Genomic DNA, 23,200 nt, shown 5'->3' on the forward strand with positions numbered 1-23,200 from the left:
ATTCCCTTGTAGGTGAAAAATGTTTTTTATTCTCATTGCAACAGTAAAAAACAGATCAGTGAGAGCTCTATTCCAAAAAGACATTGTTACTCGACCAAATGTAATTTCATACTGGAATCAATTTGTGAATGATGTTAATTGGAAAAAGGTTTGACTTTTTCCTAACCATTATTTGATAACGAGGTTAAAGAGGTCTCTTTTGAACTCATTCATACAGTAGAATATAATCTTCTAAACACCATCTCAATTTAAACAGGATATAGCTTAGAACGGTTGCTTCTGTAATCAACATCCGGATTCATTTATTTTGGTACTGTTCATATTCAGTATCTTTTTGGCAAAATTTTGTTGATCTTTGATAATCAGAAAGATAAACAAATCTGTATATATATATATATATATATATATATATATATATATATATATATATATATATATATGTATAATTATTAAACCTTATTTGAAACGTGTACTATAATTATATTGTAATTGACATGTTCAATAAAATAAAAATAAGACTTCCAGGTTTACCTAGAACTTGACGTCACGGCTGAACAGCACTAGTCTATACACATCTATTCATCCAATTATAAACACCACCCACCACACATACTCTGTATAATAGACAAAATGCACAAACTAAAATGATAAAATATATATATATATATATATATATATATATATATATATATATATATATATATATATATATCTTTGCCATTGCTTCCGTGACCATGCAATCCATCTGTTGCACCATGGAAGACAATTAAATTGGTTTCCAAATACTCAAGATAAAAATAGTCTTTTTGCAATGCTAGTATCAATTACTCTTGTGTATAGAAAGATCAGTGCACTGTTACGCATGCAGATGTGCATTTTGTTTTGTGTGTGCAATTTTTGAATTTGTGTATCAATATTTGCATTCACACCATATGATGCACAATATTAAATTTATTTTTAAAAAATGGCCTTTTTATTACAAAATAATCATATCAGATAATATGACAATCTTCCTACAAATGTTTGCCAAATTCAGATCAGAGCTATATTAAACAGATTGTTCACCCAAAAATGAAAATTCCATAATTTACTGTTGTTCCAAATTTGAATGACTTTTTCTTTATGGAACACAAAGAAGGCCTCATGCAGAACAGCCTCAATCTCCATTGGAAAACATGGAGAGAAATACAATTTAAGTGAATGGTGACAGAGGCTAACATTCTGCTTTTGTGTACCACAGAAAAAGTGAGTCATACAAGTTTGGAGCAACATGATTGTGAGTAAAAGATGACTGTTCATTTTGGGTAAACTATCCCTTTAAGCTTAAAGATAAATGAAAAGGATGTCAAAGTGAAACAATAAACCAAAACAAAACAATCCACAAAATATCTATAATTTCAAGGACTAATTCAAGTGTCCATTCAACATACAGCAAATAAAAACAGCATTATGATCGAGCACATATATACACAAAGAGGACAAGAACAATATTCAGTCTGTAAATTTAAAGAGCAACTTTGGTTACAAAACCCTAAACCTGAGTTTTACTCTAATCTTCCCCTGTCCTGCAGAGGAGATATAATCCATCTTAAAAATTATACTACCCTGTACCAGGGGACAAATATCAATGTTTTAACACAACTTGTCTAGAGATTCAGAAAACAGAATTGCTGATTATATTTTGTAAACATATCTAAACAATGAAGCTTGTTAATTTAAAGAGGTATATGGTTCAATAATGATGTGCATTAACACATTACAGAACCATTTGTCATTACAGAATTGAGGATCAAACAAATAAAAAAAGGTGTAAGAGCAAATAAATCCAGCAAAAAGATTAAAAGCCAAAATACTGGCTTTTAATAGTGGTACTTTTAATCTCTTGGCATTACTCTTGTTTGCAAGCTCAAATCCTTCATTCAGCCTTAGCTGTTGAAATATACATAGTTGGCAGTCATAACATATTTACTGTTACATAAAACAGAGGTCTGTCCTTAATTTAGCTTCTAAAATGGATTCGCTATGATTCCTCATTCAAAACGGTGTCATTAAATAAAGACTAATTTTTAAATGTCCTATCAGCACTTGTCTGGAAACCAAAACGCAGTCATTTTTGAGAAATGCAAACTGATATATTGGTATAGATGGCAAAAAACGGACACATTTGTACAGCGTGTCTTTTCGTGTTTGTGCGTTTTGTGGTACGAGTACATTAGGAAGATGTCTGTTTGAATCATTCTTTGAGAGTTCAGTGCATTTTGCTTTTTTGTTTTTTACATTTATTTTATTTTGCATAAGAGTAAACCAAAACTGAAGAGGGCAAAAGAGTTCTTCTTCGCCTTTTCTAGTTCTCAAGCGAGCAACGGCTCCCCGTGCACTCTGAAGCGATACACACACGTGTATTCCAAGTGGCCCCAGTTGCTTAAAATTCGGAGCTCTGCCATGCTGTAGATATTTGAGGTTTCCTGTGATAAAAAGAAAGAATTTTACAGAAATTATTGAGCAAATCTCACAAAAAAAAATATTTAGGTCACATTGCCCTCCAAAAAAATTTAGAAATATTTTGCATACAAAAAATAAGCCTTTTTTTAAGGACCAATAATAAAACAATTATAAAAAATAAATAAAAACAGACATAGATTCAGCAGATCTAATATACCAGGGCAGGCTGTTCCATATTCGTGTGACCTTCACTACAAAACTCTATCACCTTTAGTTTTGTATCTGGGTCTTGGAACAGCCAACAGTTCAAGAGAAGAAGATCTAAGAGGTCTAACTGTTTCATAAGGTCTGCTAAATAATCTGGCAGCAAACCATGTAATGCTTTATATGTAATTAATAAAATCTTTAAGTCAACCCTAAAATGAATTGTAACCAATGCAAAGAAGATACAACTGCAGTAATATGATTTAAATGACCTATTTTGTGTCAAAAGTTTAACTTCAGTATTTTGCACTGATTGTAGCCGTGCTAAAGTGCGTAGATTTAAAGTTGAAAACAGAGCATTACAATAATCTAGGCAAGCAAAATAAAAGCATGAATAAGCTTCTCCGTATCCCTAAAACTCAAAACCCGACTCACCTTAGAAATGCTCCTTAACTGTTAAAAACAAGACGGATCTAACTTCCCGACATGATATTTAACATTAACAATTTCTCACCACCTGCTGAATATTCGAGACCACCTGATTAAGTGCCGACTCAATCTGACTTTTTTTAAAACCATGACTGATTATAACAACCTCTGTTACATGCCATCCTATTTTTTTATATCTGCTATACATGCTTGAAGAACTTTTAAACTAGACAAATCATTGGGATTCTACGATAAATACAACAGCAGGTCCTCTGCGTAGCATTTTTGAGTCATAGAACCGAGAGGTAACATACAGTATATAGAGAAAACAAAATTGCACTCTCCAGCGTTCTCCGCCATCAAGAAGTCATACAAGCGTCTGCCAAATGAATAGGCCAAATGTAAATGCAGGGCCATTCAGATTTCTTGATTTTGACATTATATTCATGACAATTAAAGGAATATTTCAGGTTCAATACAAGTTACACTCAATTGACAGCATTTGTGGCATAACGTTGATTACCAAAAAACAAAAACAAAACTTTTTTTAAAAAAAAGCAAAAATCTGGGTTACTGTGAGGGACTAACCTTTCTGTGTAAAGTCATACAAAATTTTACAACTTCATTGCCATGACAATGTAATGTCAACAAAATCTAAAATGACTGTAAAAATTATGATTTAAGCAACTTTACAGCTCAAAGAACATGAGATTTAACAGAAGAATTAATGGTAGTGCTTTTCTATAATTATAAGCTTCACATTTCTGTCTTTAAACCCTTCAAAAATTTGCCCCATTCACTTCCACTGTAAGTGCCTCACTGTATCTTTGATTTGTGCTTTTTTTGCATTTTGAGTCAATTTTTTTTTTGTGGTAATCAATATTGTGCTACAAATACTGTTGATTGAGCTTAACTTGTATTGAACCCGGAATATTCCTTTAAGCACACGTTCTCATTACCGTAATGTGCACGGAACAATTATTGTTGTTTTTTGTAAATCTCAGTGTTGTTGCTCATTATATTGTAGTATTATGATTTTTAAAAATGCATTAACCATGATGTTTAAAAACAAGTTAGCTAATACATTTTTTTTTTAGCATTACGGGCTCAAAATGCAAAAAAAAGCAAAATATTATTTCTAATTTCTTTCTGTTAATCAGAGGTAAAATCTAACCCTGATATGTTCTTGACAAGTTCTGTGAGATTCTTCCAATTGCTGCTCCTCTATTTTTGACTTCCTGCGCAGTGTCGGGGAAGCTACTTTGAAACTGTAGTTTGACAAGCTACAATATACTCATAATTTAAAGTAATTAAGCTACAGTCAAGCTACTCTTTTGAAAAAGTAGTTAGCTACAATACGAGTTAATATCAAAAAGTAGCTAGCTACGTTGAAGCTATTTAATGAGCAATATATTTTTTATCAATATTATTCTATATCAAACCAATAATAACAATAACAAAATTTGCATTAATTAAAATACATTTAACGTATTTAATGTAATAAATAAATAGTAACATGAATAGATTTAAAGGAATATTCGGGATTCAATACAAGTTAAGGTCAATCGACAGAATTGGTGGCGTAATGTTGATTACAACAAACAATTATTCCGACTCGCCTCTTTAAAAAAAAAAAAAAAACAACAACAAAAATAAGGTTACAGTGAGGAACTAACAATAGAAGTGAATGGGGACAATAAAATTGCATGTGGCCAATTTCTGGGGGGTTTAAACACAGAAATGTGAAGAATATAATTTTATACAAGCACTTGCATTAATTCTTCAGTTAAAACTCATGTACTATTTGAGTTTAAAGTTGTTTAAATAGTTGTTTTTACAGTTGTTTTAAGGTTTGTTGACATAACATTGTCATGGGAACAAAGTTGTAAAATTAGCTACAACTTTACAAAGAAAAGATTTATAAAAGGAATTTAAATCACAAAAAAATCATGTTTACACAGATCCTTTATACCTTGTGGTATACTTTTGAAAAAGTGAGTATTTTAATTTATTTTATTTATTTATATATATATATTGTATTTATAAATTTATTTTTGTGGGAATCAACATTGTCACACATGCTTTCGATTGAGTTTAACTTGTATTGAACCCAGAACATTCCTTTATCAATGGCCATAAAATTATATTTGAATAGAGATGCAGGGATTTCTCCCCTTACATAGATTCTTGTTCAATGTATTTTCTGACTTTTTTGCCATTGACACCTAAGTGCCAGCTTAAAATGTCACATAAAACGGGTGAGCTTCAAATATCTGATGGACTGAGTCCTAAAATTTCTATCATGGTCTATTTGTATCTGTTATATCAGTTTAAATATCCCTGATACGTAGTATTTGATGTTCTGTCAATATTGTCAACATTTTCAGTGATAAATGACTGCGTATTAAGCACGAGTCTGTTAAAACAGGTGTTATATTTAATAATTCACAGAGCTGGGGAACCTACTTTTAAAAGTGTAATTACATCATTAATGCTTCTGGCTGAGTGCAGCAGAGCAGGTCTGAATGATCTCTTTTCCGCACAAGTAAGAGAGAGAGAGAAAAGTATATTGAAAAGAGTGCACGCTCTGCCGCTCTGAGTCAGAATAATCACGGACAAGTATACGCATGAAAACTGATGCACAGTATTAAATACACAGATTGTATGATTGACTGTGGAGAGCACATCAATATATAGACGAAGCCCTTTTCAGCTACAAAAAAAGAGGACGTATGGTCACCGTATAAAAGATAGTTGCATAGTTATGCTTAATAGGAATTATTTATATAGCACAGATAATGAGACATGAAATAAACATATTCAGAACAGAAAATAAATCCCTCAAAAGCAATAATAATTTTGGAATTATTATATTTAAAATAGTAAAGGTAAATATGATGTTGAGTGATCTATTAAGAACAAAGTGTCTGAAACATTCTTTGTTTCATAGAATAAAATGGTGTTCTTTTATAATTTTCAGATTTACCCGCCGTTGTATGTCTTGTAAAAGTAAACGAACTTTGGTTGGTCATTTTACATAACTATCAGTCAATCTCTTATCCAAGTGAGCCTTAATAAGGTGCCTGATGTAACAGTAGATGGCGGTAATGCACTATTTTCATTTGTGATCTGCTGTTTTAAAAGAAGAAGATGACGCTGCCTGGTTCTGATCAGCATACAGAAATATAGTACATTTTACAATAAAGAATGCTATTAGTTATAATCTGACCAAAACATGTAGCGTTTGGTCAGGCTACACAGCTACTCGTTGGAAAAAGTAGTTTGCTACTGCAAAAGCTAAAGTGTTTCAAAAGCAGCTGAGCTACTGTCAAGCTACTGAAAAATTTAGTTAAGTTAGTAGCGTCGCTACTTGTAGTTAGCAACTCTCCAACACTGTTCCTACGTATGGATGACTTACCGGAAGCTTGAAAGTCTGAATGGGCTCTCCGTCCTGGTCATACGTGAATGTCCCAAGCAGCTTTGCATCATCATTCTCATTAGTCATACCCTAAACATAGGTGGCCGGTAAATCTCAACACTGAAATAAGACGATTTTAACATTATGATAAAATGATGGAATGTTGACTTACATAGATAGCAAAATCCTTTGGTGCACTGTCAATGCGCCCTGTTGGTGAGAGTATTCTGGGAAGGTGTTCAAGTGAGACATGGGTGATTTTTATTGGGTAGGATAGTGAGATCACCAGGAAACCCTGTGAGCCACGGAACGCCCAACACTTCCCGGGATACAGCTCTGGCTAAAACACACAAAAATACACGTTTGTTTTTCTATCGTGGTGTGGACATCCCATTGACTTCTATTGCTTTAATACGGAGCTCATGATATTATTCATCCCTAACTGTACCCTTTTCCCTAATCCTAACCCTCACACAAACCTTTCTGCATTTTTACATTTTATTAAAAGATTATTTAGTATGCATTTTAAGCAGTTTTGCTAGTGGGGAAGGTTGGCTCATCTCCACAATGTGATTTCAAAACATCAGAAGTGGACCGTTCTATATGACAGTGTTATTTGTTTTTACAGTTATAAAGTGTGAGTGTACCTGGATAACTGTCCGAGGGCTTTCAGATTGATACCAGAGAGGAATGCCGAATAAACTGAGACACGCAGATCTTGTCTTGTACGTCTCTGAACAACGAGTGTTTACTACACTGGCACCTAAATACACAAACACATACAATATTGTATATACTGTACATACCACTTGGATATATATTAAAGGGATAGTTCACCCAAAAATTCTCACCCTCGTGCCATCCCAGTTGTGTATCACTTTCTCTCTTCTGCTGAACACTAAGATTTTTAGAAGGATATCTCAGCTCTGCAGGTCCATACAATGCAAGTGAATGATGGCCAGAACTTTGAAGGTCCAAAAAGCGCATAAAGGCAGCATAAAAGTAATCCATACAACGCTAGTGGTTAAATCAATGTCTTCAGAAGCGATATGAAAAGTGTGAGTGAGAAACAGAACAATATTTACGTTCTCTTCCCTGTCCAGTGGCGATATGCACGAAGAATGCGAATGGCCGAAAACAAAAGAAAAATGTGGACATCAAAGTAAAATTGAAGATACATAGTGACCTATCATATCGCTTCTGAACATGCTTTTTGTACCTTCAAAGTTCAGGCCACCATTCACTTGCATTGTATGGACCTACAGAGCTGAGATATTCTTCTAAAAATGTTTGTTTGTGTTCAGCAGAAGACAAAAAGTCAAACACATCTGGGATGGCTTGAGGGTGAGGAAATGATGAGAGAATTTGATAATATTGTTCTGTATAAATATATATATAATAATGTTCAAGTCAAAAGTATTGAGCAAAATTATTACCAGACGATTCCAAGGCGTAGTCCGGCATTCCAATTCCATCTGCTCTGTACAGACTAATTGCCCTGTTGACGATTTCTTTTACATCCTTTTGAACATAAAAACATACTTGTTTAAACTCAAAGACATTATGATTCTGATGAGTAAACTTTAAAATCTGCCCTAAAGATTACAACAGCTAAGTATAACAATACCAAAAGCAGTGGATTAAATACTTTGGTTCAAAAATACATTTGAAAGACAATCAATACAAATCTTGGAGAATTTTTTCCCTTCAACATCCCATCATACACATACACACACACACCTGTATAGTAACGCCTCCGGCTCCCTCCTGCTGAAGAATATCACCTACAGTCTGCCACACATCTCTTGCTTGCTCTTTCTCCTGCCCCAATTTGTCTAGTATCTGTTTCTCTAGATCCTCCAGCGCCCTCTGCAGCTCAGGACGAGCAACTACGTTTGATTCCATTGAGCTTGTATCATTCATGTGACTTACGAGCCACTCAGACAGCTCTGCTTTCAGCTACAGAGGACGTCACATCATTATTTGATTAATGAGTTTGTCCTGTAATCATCAATTGGCGTTAAACATCAAAATGAAAAGTCGTGGAAAAGTGTGTATTGTTCCTTACATTTATGTTGAGAGTGTCTTGTGCATCAAGTCTTTCCTTGAGGAGTTCTGAAGCTGACTGAAACTTCGAGAGACCTGACTTCAGGTCAGAAATCTGCTGCTCGTGCTCAGACTCAACACTAGGGAGAAACAGTGAACATCAAGCTGAACATTTTGAGGTATTATTCATATTTGCGTGACACATTGTAATACTTAGAAAAATCCCTAACCCAAAGAAATGTCTGAGAAATCATAATAGTGATGCTTGCTTAGAACAAAGTAAAGATTTATTTATAATGTAGAACAAAATGTGAAAAGACACTGACTTCTTCAATTGATTCGTCATAAACTTCATATCGGTTTGCAGCATCTAGGACACAAATAGAAATAACTGTATTTAGGTGGATGACCTAATTTCCTGTTTTGTGCTTTGTTGCCATGACAGAAGAAACAAAGGTGGTAGAAGAGAAGAGGAAAGACGTTTTACTGTCACTGAAACTTCTATGTTTGGCAAAGTATACCAATATACAGAAAACCGTATGCTTAATTCTAAGTTTCGTTTTCTCACCTCTGATTTGACCTTCTGCCTTGCACTCTCCATCTTCAGCAGTTCAATGTCTCTCTAATAATGGAGAAACAAAGAGAAAGGAAAGGCAATGAGAAAGCTACAGTATCGTTGTGCACTTTTCCTGTTGTTGACTACAAGAAAAAATTATGCTAGATTTTGATTGTTACGGGTTGTTTGATTTTATTCCTTACCATCAGGCTGGCCTCTCTTTCGTGCAAGTTTAAGATCTCATCCTGCAGATTAGACAGGCTAGCATGCTGGAAATGGTCCTAAAGAGCAACAACACATTTATTAGTAAAATAATAAAGTTAAGAGAAAGAAGCAATAAATGGAATTATTGAGCTATTTAAAGGGATAGTTCACCTAAAAAATTAAAATTCTCTCATCATTTACTCACCCTAATGCCAACCCAGATGTGTATAACTTTCTTTCTTTTGCAGAACACAAACAAAGATTTTTAGAAGAGTATCTCAGCTTCGTTAGTTCTTACAATGCAAGCAAATGGTGACCAGACATTTCAAGCTCCAAAAATCACAAAAACAGCATAAAAGTAATCCATAAGACTCCAAATCCAAAGTATGGGTGAGAAACAGATCAATATTTAAGTGCTTTTTTCTTTTTTTCCTTTTTTTATTAACTAGATCCATTTTCAAAATGTGGTGGAGATTATGGCAGTCCAAAGTTACAAAAGGTTTTTGTACTTCAAGAATTAACAAAGTGAAGTTGATGAGTTTGCAGGGTAGTGAAACTGGTGTAATGGCCCAAACTAACAATTAGAAATGAGGTTTAGTATGCAAATTCTCTGAATGAATAGGTCTTTCATTCAAACTGTCAAACCACAAAACAACTGAAAATACATTGTGTAGGCTCTATGAAAGGTATGTATAAACAATAGGACATCCAGTTATGGCTAGAGTAAATAATCTTTGTCCTTTGATAATGTTTGCATAGAATTTACTGGAAAACTATGCGAGTTGAGCTCTATGCCACTTCAGAATGTTGATGCTGAGCATTGGCAGGCAGTGTGTGTGTGTGTGTACCTTTTGTAGAAAATAAATAATTGTTTCTAATTTTAGAATGCACCATGTTGTCTGCCAGACGTGGTTGGTGTGCGACCCCCTTTAATTTACCCTGCCGCTCACACATTACCGAAGTTGTGCTGAGAAATATGTCTAAAGAGACAAAAACTTTTGTGGAATGAGCAGTCCAATTTATATCTGGAAAATTAAATCCATATATATCTATATCGATAATCATCTGGAAAATCTTCCGATTAGCTTTAAAGGTCTGGTCACCATTCATCTGCATTGTAAGAACCTACAGAGCTGAGATAATCTTCTAAAAATATTTTTTGTGGTTTGCAAATTAAAGAAAGTCATACACATCTGGGAGGCATGAGGGTGAGTCAATGATAAGAGAATTTTCATTTTTGGGTGAACTAACCCATTAACTGGAGAGAAGTTCTACTAACATCAATAACTGTTCTCACAGGTGCATCAGTGAGTTTAACAGGTGGCGTCCTAGAAGAAACCTCATGAGGGTGTGAAGCAAATGGGAACCAGTACCACATCCCTACAGCAAAACAATTTGACAGATCATGCCAACTGCATAGCAAATGTATATCAAGCATATAACTACATAGTAAAGGCACTTTCACATGATTCAGCTCCGCTCTTACGTGATGCTATCTGCAACACTTTTTCAGGTGGTGGTCAAAGAGACACATTACGCTTGTATTGAGATGTGCCCCGACACAAGTCATGTGAAATGGCCTTAATAAGGGTCCACTTGAGCAGAATAGGTTGTCTTAAATATTTTCTATATTTACAGAGGGGTCTCTATCTGCTCACTCACCGAAAATGAGGCAGATTAGGAGGAGGAAGAGGAGAGCAGCTTTTCTCATATCTGCTGTGCATCTATTGAGAAAAACACAGGACAAGTGATCATGTAATTTTATAAACCAAGGCTAGCTGATTAGAAATGCGAAAAAAAAGAAAAAAAAAGTCTTGGCCTGTGTGTGTGTAACACAGGCACATCAAATGTATTAATAGGGGCTTTGTTTTGTATTTCTGAATATAGATGCGTATTTTTGCTCTGCAAATGAGCATTCCATACATTTCTGTAATTTTTATATAAAGCCAATTATAATTACTATAGTTTAACCCTAACTGACACCCAACCCCTACAATTTTTATTTTTGAGTAATTTGTTTTTCAGACAAGGGTCATCACAAATGACAATTTTGCCAGATTTATTTAACTTCTGGAGACAAATGTGTTCCCAACCTATAGCTAAGTACACACACACACGCGCACATGCATGCACATGCAGGCACACAGAGCACTGTACCTGCTGAGCAGAAACACATTGATCAGAGACACTCGAGAGGTGAGGCCGTACCATGCACTGCCCAACCACCAGTAGAACATAATCAGAGCTTGAGCTGCAATGTACACATGAGCACATGACTATTACCATTCTACAAGAGGAGAATAAGACTGATTGTTCATGTTAGAGGAGGGACGGGAGGATTTGTACATTTAATACCTGGAGAATTAAATATGTCCCACACAACAAACCCTGGTTCAGCAACAGATTGTGCAGAACCTGAAGAAAGGAAATAATAATATTAATAATAATAATAATAATATGTTTCATTTATACAGCACCTTTCAAAGAGCTTAAGGTCTCTTAAGCATTGAAATAAAGCAAAGAATTCTCTACTTTTCATGTGCAAAATGGCCAACACACCCAACTAGACTACCAGTTATAAACTTGTAATGCAGACTTACTAGTGCTTGGGATGATGGGTTTATAAAAATGGTCTTCGGCTGAGGAGTATCCAGAGGAGAATCCTTGAGCAGTGTAGGTCACACCTAAAACCCAGAGAGAGAGAGAGAGAGAGAGAAATATGTAGAGAATGAGAGAGTACGAGTAAGTTTGCACATTTCAGCATGGACTGATTTGCAAAGAAACTGATGGGGCAGTTAAAATGATTGGAGCCAATAGTAAGTCGCAGACTGTGTTGGCTAGAGCTGGTAAAAATATATATTTTCCAATTTGCATCAAAATCTTAATTTGAATCTTGATATCAATTCAAAATCTATGAGGCTACCCTCTACCATTTGAATAAATCACTTGCATATGTGACCACATTTTGAGCTTTGCGACTAAAAATGTCTGCAATTAGCCACTGGCGGGTACAATTAAACATTTAGCTCACCATATTTAGTGAAAATATGTAAAACTATTTATAATAAAATTAGATCTGTCAAAAATAACACGTTAACGTAGGCAATTATTTCAAAAAGTTTAACGCGTTGATTTTTCTTAATTGTTTTTCATACACTTGTTTGGAAGAGAGGAACCTTTGTAATGTGTCTGCCTGGAATCATCACACACACACACACGCACACACACACACACACACACACACACACGCCCATCTACCAAGGGGAGCCTACAAGCTTAGCATAAAATAGCAGAACGTGGCGGATCCATAGACATTCTATGGGTGGTACTGTCATAACACGCTAGTGGACTATAACGTTCTCTCCTATGATAGAGGAGGTTCTTATCTCAGTAAATTAAAGAATCTCTGCACACACACAACAGCGCTTCCTTGATAAAATTATGGAGAAAGGAACTCTTAATGCTATCTGCTGTACAAAACAAGCCCAGAAAATACTTGTGATAGAAATCAAGTCTTTTTCAGCATATGTAAGGCATATTTTAATTACCACAGAAGCATGTCAAGTCTTAACTATCACCAAAGCGCAGAATGAGATGTTTTTGTCTGAAAGCACTTTTCATGTGGAGTTCAAAGCGGCACTGGAGCTGATGCCCTGACGCGAATCATGATCACAGCTTCAGGATTGCTATAGGAAAGTGGATACCCGCAGTCTACCGGCAGATTTGAGTTTAAGAGATTTAATGCCAATTGCAATAAATATGCAACCTATGGGAGACTAGTTCTTTTAATTAGTTAAACTCCCACTGAGACTTTGGGAAATGTTTAAAGTTACTTGAATTGGTGCTATTTTAGTGCAATTCTATCTTTATAGTGTGGAAGGCTTTGTTTGCAAAACTTTAATAAATAGGGATGGGCATTCATCAATAATTTGGTACTCGAATATTTAAGCTCATAAAAAAACAAATATTCAGTTATTTAAATTAAGGTAATTAATGAGAAAGAGACATTGTAAAATATTTTTTTAGTCAAAGTTTACGTCACCATTAAAAAAAACAAGCTAGTTCAGCTAACTATGAACCTTTGATGGCGAAGGTGTCTGAGGAGACGACTAGATGGATGACGCTGCCCGTCTATGATGGGAAGAATAAATGTGATTAAGATGAACATATTACCGAGATTTGTATATATCTTTCAATCGTTACCACTTGCCCCTCCTCCTACCTTTTTTCCAAAAAGTGAGTAAGCTTCTTTCTAATTTTGTCTGGAGTAACATGAAGCCTAGACTTCGATTGTCCCTTTTATATTTGCCCTATGACAGGGGGGGGCAACACAAATTTATTGTGGTATTATTGGGCTGCTCAATTGAGGGCTGCAATTTTCTGGTTCTCTAGGGATACGAATATACCTTGGTTACAGATTGAAATGTTGGCTGCAAAAGGCTTGACACTTGACAGCTTCTTATATTCAGCACCCCTTAAAGAACTAAAAAGAAAAACAGACAATCCATTTGTGAAGAATACTATTATGGTCTGGTACGAAGTTCATAAATTTCTCGGAGAGGCGCCATTGTTGTCTTGCTTCTCCCCGATTTGGGGGAATGAATATTTCACTCCAGCTAAAAATGATATAGGGTTTAAACTATGGTTGAATAAGGGAATAGTTAGATTGATGGACTTATATGAAGACAATATTTTAATGTCATTTGACAATCTGGTATCAAAGTTTCATATACCCCGCAAAATTTTTTTTAAATACCTGCAGCTCAGAAGTTTTATTTTTTCAAAACTAAAGAATTCTGTGCAACTCCCTTCATTATCCACACTGGAAACCTTTTCCACGCAAGACTGTTTCAGTAAAAACTTGATATCCAATTTGGCCCTTGAGAAGCTTACGTATGTGATCAAGGGGAAGTCTTCTGAATTTTACGAAATTTGGGAGATGTTCTTGAGATTTGTTAAAGAAGGAGATATTGAAGTGGCTATAGATGTGTGAAGTTGTAGCATATGCTTAATGCTGAATAGGAGTGTGTGATATAAAGCACTGTATGTTTAAAGAAATGTTTTTTTTTTTGTTTTTTTTTTAAACGACTGCCAGGGTTAATGTGGAGGGATTTGAATAAGTTATGTTTGTATTAAATATATGTTATGTTCTTGTGTTGTAAAATTCAATAAAAATATGTCAGCAAAAAAAAAAAAGCTTGTAATTATATTCAAAACAAGCTTATATCATGTCCTGTGTTTTCTTTTATATATTTTAAACAAGCAATGTGTGAAAACAAAAAAAAAAATAGAATAGAATGAAACCATTTAAGCTCACGCAAAGTGAAGAAAAAGAAACCGCTAATGAAGTAGACTGACGAAATTAACATAAAAGACGACTTTAAACACTAGTAAAAATAAGCACATCCACATGCTCCATAAACTATACTCATTTATACACACCAGTTTAAATGATCGAATGTCCCTTACCTCAGCAAACATAGTCTTTCTCGGATGCCAAGTTTGTTGTTTACAGAAGCGTTGTGGGGATTACGTTGCTTTCTGACGAGCTGCACATATACGAGAGTAAAGTGTACACCGCTTATCCGGTACATTTAAACAGGAACCCAGCTTTCTCACAGTAAGCCACATTCTCACAATAACCCGCTTTATTGGTGTCCATCTGAACATACTGACAGAACGGTTTTCTCAACAAATGTGATCAACTTGTGTCCACGCTCAACAGCGCCACCCAGTGCAGTCTGTTATAACTGTTAGTTTTAGTTTGTGTGTTCAGGATTTAACATGCATCTCACTTTGCGTAATTCGAATAGTATTTTTACTATTCTAATAATTATTGCAAAACGAATATTCGACTACTCGTGCACATCCCTATTAATAACGCATTATATTGTTACACGTTGTTTTGTTTTCTTAAGAAATAAATAAATGCATTTTGACAGGAAAAGAAGTATAGATAGTGTCAAATTTCGATTTGATTAAATTTCTGATTAACTACAAAAAAAAAACATATGTATATACATATACATTAAAATTTTTTATCATCTGACAGCACTAAATACAACTGTAAAAATGTATAGTTTTGTAATGCACCAAGTTAAAAGGTCCCCTGTACAATTATCAGCATTAGCTGAAAGAGAATTTCTAGTCAAAATTGACATTTTAAAAGAATTACACCCGTATGACTTGGAATTGAAACAAATCAAAATCGAGTCGAGAGCTTGTAAATTGGAATTAGGTCAAATAATGAAATCTGTATCAATACCCAGCCCCAGCATTTACACAGAAGTCTTAAAAGCACATCAACAAAAAACAGACTTTCTAAAGGTCAGGAAGATAGTGAAAATATTTTATGAAAAAACAATTATTAGTGTTTTTCTTGAAAAAACTTGACTAACATTATATTGGACATTAGGGAAGATTGGGCATTTGGCATGTACAAATATATACTGTATAACCCCACCCCCCTTAATAATTGTTGAGTAGAAGATCACGGCTGTTTCACAATGTGCGTTCTTATGTGTTTTTACGTTCTCATTCAATGTCATCACTCACAGCCGAAGTTTCAATATGCAAGTACCGAGAATGCATAAAATTACCCAGATGTGTTCTTGATCAGGCTGAATATCGAGAATGCTTCAGATGGTGACTTGTGGGCAGAACCGATTTGAAGTCCCAGAAGTCATACGCCACTACAGTGGCAGACAAAGGACAATTGTGGTGTTTTCCCTCAAGACTTGCCCTCTGTAAGCTTGCAAAAGGTCGACAACTCGTGAGAGTTGTCATACTCAGTCAACATTTGTTTTGTTGTGCATCATTAAAGACATGGAGGAAATGAGTGTGAACACTTAACTTCAATCTTTTAAAGTGTCAATAGTGCTTCAAAACCTCACTGGTGTGATGATCATCAAAGGTCACAGATGTGTTATAATGCCAGTAGTATTACTGTCTACAAATGTGCTGGGATAGATGCATTTTTCGTCCTCCTGTCTTTCCGAGTTGGTTCATCCAAGGTAGCTTGGAAAGACTGGTCTTCATAGGAACGCAAGTCTATTCTTTCATTCTTAGCAGTGAGAAACACCCCATGTTTATTTAATTGAAGACCATATTTACCAAATTTATGTGCAATAACATATTTTCCTCTAAAATGTAATGCAGGAGTGCTAGTGACATTAAGGGAAAGTGATTTTAAGGTCATCAGTAGGCCTGCATGGAATCTGTGCCCGCAGAATTCCACAGATAACTCCCCAGACTTTGAATGCCTGTCATTTACAAAGTGCCCTTTGCATGTTTGTTTGTTGATTTAAAAATAGATATTTTGGTTTTGGTAGATATTAACATTTTGTTAATGTTTTAGGCTACAAACAACAGTGTTATTCCAGATTCCATGAGGGCCTATTCGTCAGTACTAACCATTTTCATTCTCAGTGGCAGGGAGGTCATCAAAATGCCGAGTCACTGTGTGACTCACACTGCTAGCACGGCTTGAATTTCGGGAAGCGCTGCCTGTACTCTTGCGACCCCTCTTCTTAAAGATCCTGGAGGAAAAAAGGGACAGAGACAGAAAGACATATGTCAGGTTCATTTTTGTAATGCATATGCAAACTATGTATATGGTTAACAAGCACATACAAACACACATATGTAAAGCAGCACACCTGACAGGACTTTCTTTGTAGGAAATCTGGCCTGTGGTTTCAGTGGAGCTGGTGCTTACTGCATCATCATCAAGAAAGGAGGGTGTCCCTCTGGACACTAACCTTGTGCTTCGCCTTGACATCTCTGTAAAACACACAAAAACATAGATTGTTGTGATGCTTTATGCAAGATAAAATATTGTGGGGGGTGTAGTGTGTGAATGTTCATACACTGTGCAATAAGTGCTATAATTATTGCTACGATTGCTCATACAAACACCTAACCCTAAGTATTAAGCTTTGACACGCACTAAGGACATATTATAAATGATACCTGAAATCGTGCCGCTCGTTGAGTAGAGGTGTGCTAATAATCAGCCCCATTAACTTATTGCAAGAGCCTCACTGTAACTGCAATTTATACTGTGTTTTGGAAAGAGGGGGCGTGGCCAATTCAATGGCTCAGTTTTGTTAAAGCTGTTGTAAAATGCTCTTCCAGAATTTCTTAAAAATTATAACCAGTAAACAAGAGACTAGAGTCTCAGAGATTCAAGCTATAGAAAGCCTCATGTTCCGAATAAATTGAAGGAATATTCTGGGTTCAAAGTCAATCGACAGCAATTTGAGGGATAATATTGATTACCACAAAAAAAATATTTCGACTCGTCCATCCTTTTGTAAAAAATAAAGAAGCAAAAATCAAGGTTACAGTGAGGCACTTACAATGGAAGTGAATGGAACCAATTTTTGAACGTTAAAATACTCACTGTTTCAAAAGTATAGCCATAAGACATAAACAAATTGCTTGTTAACCTTATTTTAGTGTGATAAGATTGCTTACTAACCTTTTCTGTGTAAAGTTATATAAAATTTTACCACTTCGTTGCCATGACGATGTAATGTCAAGAAACACTCAAACCCTAAAATGACTGTAAAATTACAATTTAAACAACGTTACAGCTCAAATATTAAATGCGTTTAACAGAATAATTAATGTAAGTGCATTAATAAAATAATAATCTTCACATTTCTGCCTATAACCCTACAAAAATTGGCCCCATTCACTTCCACTGTAAGTTTTTTTTTGTGGTAATCAACATATGCCACAAATGCTGTTGATTGAGCTTAACTTTAATTAAACCCGGAAAATTCTTTAAAAGGTTCTCTTTTTATTATTATTACATTTTCTCATTTGCAAACATCATTACCGCTCACAAGTACTAGTAGATTACTAATATGTTTCCACAGTCTTTAGCTGCAGATACAAAGTGCAGTCAGAACCTGATCTTTGTGTAATTCCTAATCTGACACAGCAGGCTCATCCCAGCCAGGGTGACGCAGCTTTTAGCAGAAGATTATCTGAAGGAGAGCTCGGGACATGTGCAGCAAATTCCCAAATCAGAACCTCAACGGTCACATACCGACTTTGTCCACTTACTCTCAAATTGGTTACATTAAATTCCTAGGGTTTGATATTTTGGTTAATCTCAAGAACATAGACGTATTTTACACATTTATTAGCTAGGAATCCACACTTTTGTGCAAGCAGATAAATAAAAATACTTAATGATTTTGTGCTCCTATTGGCCTTTTGTTCTAATTCAGCAAAACTGTGCAATACAGTATTCATAACCTGATGAAAGGGTCCATTCTTTTTCTCTAAATCCTTAATACTTATTCAGCTAATAATCTAAAGCTGCATAAAACATGAGGCCTGCACACTTACAAATGTGTCATTAACCAATATTGGAAGAAATCACTAATAAGAATTTTGAGGGCTTTAGGAACACACTCACAAAAAAGTCTGTATATATGGCTCCATCTAAATGGAGCAAATCTTCTTGATCACATTTCAACTCATCAATAGATGTTTTCATTGATGCAAAATAACATTTACGCTTTTGATTTGAGTTGCAGTAAATTACACTTCAGTCCTCCAAGGTTGTTGGATGCAACACGACTAGTGTGCTTTAAGACTAAATCCCTCGTTTTAGCTAATAATCCCTGAAAATGTCGATAACAAACAAAATCCCCCCACCCCCCGCAGACAAAAACGTCTCATTCTGCATTTTGGTGATAGTTAAGACTTGATTTTTGGTCAAATGGGGAGAGTATTGAGACAATTCATTGAAATTAGCCATCTTATTGTCATTTTAATTTCACAAATAAATAAAATCAGAAGAGGAGGAATTGCAAATGCAAATATTTAAAAGTTTTAAAATGTAGAAAAAGCAAGTTTTCTGAAAATGAACTCAGCATTGGACAAATAGTTGATAGTTTAGAGACTTTTCTGAGAATGTCATTCAGCCGACTTTTTTCGTCTACAAAACAGGGTATAGCTAATTTAAATTTATGTAAAGAAAAGGCAAGTAATTATTTTGTATTATTTAACACTTTATTCATTTGGTAATTTATTTAATTTAATACAGGGAATTTTGCCGGCATTTTTTCAAAAGTAAACTAAACAATATTTTTATATAATTGGTCTAGTGTTCCATAAAAGCACACAGAAACTTCCTAGTATTGTGTATTTATTTTTAATTTAAAACATCTTTCTGCACAGATTTTTTTTTTTTTTTTTTTTTTGTATTGTGGGCTAATTCAATGACTGCAGTCTATTATTTTGAGTGGTGTCGAAAAGTAACTAATGAATAAACGGATGGCTACTACGATTACATTAATCACAAAGAGTGGCCATTCATTTGTTCTCAATGCACTTGTCGATGACAGGCGAATGATGCGATATATTTATGTTGGCACTCCTGGAAGTGTCATGACGCAGACGTGTTTGCAGCATCCGATCTGTGTTATGGCATTAAGACTAATCCATAGTGTGAGTAAAGCAGCATGTACAATAAATTGGCTTTTAAGGATGTATATACTCTGTCGTCATGATAAACACAGGCTAATGACTGTGGCGAATTCTGTCACGACAACATTTTGGCGTTAATGCCAATTATATTTTCTCAACAAAACGTTTTCCAAACCAGTTTTTCATATTTTTCAGAGGTAAACGGAAAAAAATTATGTCGACAGTTGTGAAATTTCAGCGATAATTTGCGTTTCCATCAGCTATATCGGTAAAAATGTTGATGCGCTACACCTTTTGTCACAAAACAAACCCTTGGATGGAAACAGCGTTCATTAATCGCATCATTCCCTCGTCCACAGCTTTTCATGCCATATTATGCTCGTTTTTATCTACCCATCTATTATTACTCCGCAAAAACAGGCAGTCCTCCCTGTTTAAATGTATAGTAATGAGCTTAAGTTCACAGCAGGGGGCAAATGAGTTTCCAATTCCGTTCTACTTTACAAGAAAACTCTTCGGCGGTTCCCTTGACATTTGCGCCAATTTCAACCGCAAAGAAATGTTTCAGGTTAGAATATGGTCGTTTTGCTTCTCTTCCCTGACGCCACTCCAAAATAAATGTTTTCCTGTATTCTGAATGGCTGCTGTTCTTTGATGAATAATCACAAACAGACATCGCAAATGAGAAGGGCAAAAGACAGTTTTGGATGTACAGACATTCTACCAACACGACTACATCCACGCAAATGCTTCCTCAGCATCATTTCTCAGCCAAGCGTGTCATGACTAGCCCATAAGCACGCAACATGCCGACAGTTATGAATATGGCACTTTAAAAAGCTTTTACACACATTCGAGGTTGTTTTACCTTCACGATGGGTCTTCAGGAAGACATTCAGCCTGTCAAAGTGTCAGTGCTGCAGCGAACCGCTCATCCGAAACGGCTCCGCAATAAAAGATTACAGACGGTTACGTCACACGCACGCGGAATACGCTCAAAAGACTGGCTGAAAAACGTTGATTATGTAACTTATTATAATGGTCCGATAACGCAACGACAAGATGCTTTGAGGACGGAAGAGCTCTTCTTATCAGGAAGGGTCTCTTGACAGTTGCTCGGCGGCTCCACCTCTCTTCGTTGTGACGGGTTGTGTTTAGAAAGATGATGTAGCGCTGATGGCTTCTGTACTGTCACAGCACGCCATCTTGTGGAGATGTTTTTAGTCACGTGTACACAATTGAGTAAAATTTATCAAACGTTCGCGATACTTAAATATATTTCATATAAACTAATCGGTATTTTGATCGGAAGGTGGGGAACTCAACTCCCTCATTTGCAGTACGCTCATGTACATACAAAAATGGAAATTACATATGAGTCTTTTTATTTTAAAGTTAATGTAACTCACAAATGTAATGTAACCTATTCATCAGTCTCGGCAAATAAACAACTGGTTTGAATACTTTTTTCCACACAGAAGACTCACCTCGACTATGAATGGCTGGCTTGGCTATGTGTGCGAAGTCATAAATAAACAATTCTTCGCTCAATTAAAACAAAACAAACTGTATTATAAACTAAGTCTTTATAGCAAGTCAGTTCACTTAGTGGCCATCGTTGGAACGCTCTCGGGGAGCTATCTTTCTAAGCGGCATGCTGGAGCAGCTCCTATCTACTTGAATGGGGAAATATTTAAATCTCCAAAACAGTTGGTCAAGATTACGATCAAAGAACATATTTCAAATCAGCAGTAAAATCTGAATAAACTGGTTTCATAAATTGTGCTTCTTTACCTTAGATTAGGCTACAAATTAAACTTTCCCGTCTTTTATAGCTAATGCGCATGCGCGTAATTGTGTTGATTGACAGGCAATATCTGTATCTAAACGGTGATTGGCTCTTTTACGTGAAGGCGGGACTTCCGGTCTACGTCTGATGACCGTTGGGCGTTCAAATTTCTCCCATTAATTTTAATAGAAGTGGCCTAGTCTGCTAAACGGTCTCTGATTATAAATACGACGAGAGTAGGTTACGGTTTCTAAAAATTAAAAAGAAAAACTGATTCGGTATGATTCTTATTTATATTTTTAGGTTTTTTAAATTATAAGTGGTGGTATATTTTATAAATGTAATATTAATGTAAATCAAATGCATTCATTTACTAACCCTCATGCCATCCCAGATGTGTATGACTTTCTTTATTCTGCAGAACATAAAATAAGATTTAAAAAAAATATTTCAGCTCTGTAGATCCATTAAATGCAAGTGAATGGTGGCCATAAATTTGAAGCTTCAAAAAGCACATAAAAGCAGTATAAAAGTAATCCAAACGACTGCAGTGGTTAAATCTTTGTCTTCCGAAGCAATATGATAGGTGTGGGTGAGAAACAGGTCAATATTTATGTCCTCTTTTACTATAAATTCTCCTCCCTGCCCAGAAGATGGATTGCCAAAAACAAAAGAAGAAGAATTTGAACGCGAAAGTGGACATTTTACTGTAGTAAAAAAGGCCTTAAAGCTGAGGTATGTAAAGTTTTTAGTGACAAAATAATTTTGTCTATCCTAGCTTAATATGCAGAAATAATGATAAGTAAGCAATTCGTTGATTCATTTTCTCAAAAACTGTAAACACTGTGTCTCTGTGGCACTATAAAAAATCCAGTGTTTGATTTGAGCAACCCTTTTAGACCCACCCTTATCTGGTGTGAGTTAAGGTCGGGACTATCTAACTGTTTGAACAACAGCAGACAAGTGAAAATTCAGAAAGCTGTTTTGAAAACATTGTTTATTTTTCCAATTCCATTCGGTGGCGCTAGTGTCACAGGAATATTGGTCTGTTTCTCTTCCACACCTATCATATAGTTTCTGCAGACATTAATTTAACCTCTTGAGTTGTATGGATTACTTTTTATGCTGCATTTATGTGCTTTTTTGAGCTTCAAAGTTCTGACCACCATTCATTTACATTGAATGGACCAAAAGAAAAATCTTCGTTTATGTTCACTAGAAAAAGAAAGAAAGTCATACACATCTGGAATGGCATGAGGGTGAGTAAATGATGAGAGAATTTACATTTTTGTGTGAACTACTACTTTAACCCTGCCATCCGGGAGCTAGCGACTTGTTTGAAACAGAATGGCGGGAAGATGATGTAACAATACTACTTTGCGATGGTTAAAAAAAAAAAAATTCTGTCTTTAAACCAGAATTTATAAAATATATGTGGTTTTGGGAATTTTTGTTATTCCTATACTGTATTTTAATCTGAAATTATACAAGAGGTCTTTCAGTGCTGACTATAAACATTTATTTAAGGTTCCTTTTTATTATACACGTAGGCATACTTAAAACCGTATTACCTTTTACTACTTAGTAACTTTACAGTTCCCATAAGAACATTTACAAAAACATTTTTTATAGATATTTTATGTTTTTAATATACAGAAGAGGG

General features: G+C 35.2%; 1 protein-coding gene across 1 annotated transcript; it reads right to left on the minus strand.

Annotated features, from left to right (window-relative positions):
- Positions 1-791: 791 nt before the first annotated feature.
- Positions 792-20,870, minus strand: sun2 (Sad1 and UNC84 domain containing 2). Its single transcript, XM_052130459.1, has 18 exons — positions 20,617-20,870; positions 16,958-17,081; positions 16,713-16,837; positions 11,900-11,983; positions 11,655-11,714; positions 11,457-11,550; positions 10,962-11,023; positions 10,579-10,679; positions 9,299-9,376; positions 9,108-9,161; positions 8,866-8,909; positions 8,562-8,679; positions 8,234-8,452; positions 7,930-8,014; positions 7,141-7,256; positions 6,666-6,833; positions 6,494-6,583; positions 792-2,465 (listed from the first exon to the last, which is right to left on the minus strand). The coding sequence occupies exons 2-18, from the start codon at positions 17,077-17,079 to the stop codon at positions 2,352-2,354; spliced, it is 1,734 nt and encodes a 577-aa protein (XP_051986419.1). The 5' UTR covers positions 17,080-17,081; positions 20,617-20,870; the 3' UTR covers positions 792-2,351.
- Between the last annotated feature and the right edge of the window lie 2,330 nt (positions 20,871-23,200).

This window comes from Xyrauchen texanus, chromosome 7, assembly GCF_025860055.1.
Source record: "Xyrauchen texanus isolate HMW12.3.18 chromosome 7, RBS_HiC_50CHRs, whole genome shotgun sequence".
Classification (NCBI taxonomy): Eukaryota; Metazoa; Chordata; class Actinopteri; order Cypriniformes; family Catostomidae; genus Xyrauchen; species Xyrauchen texanus.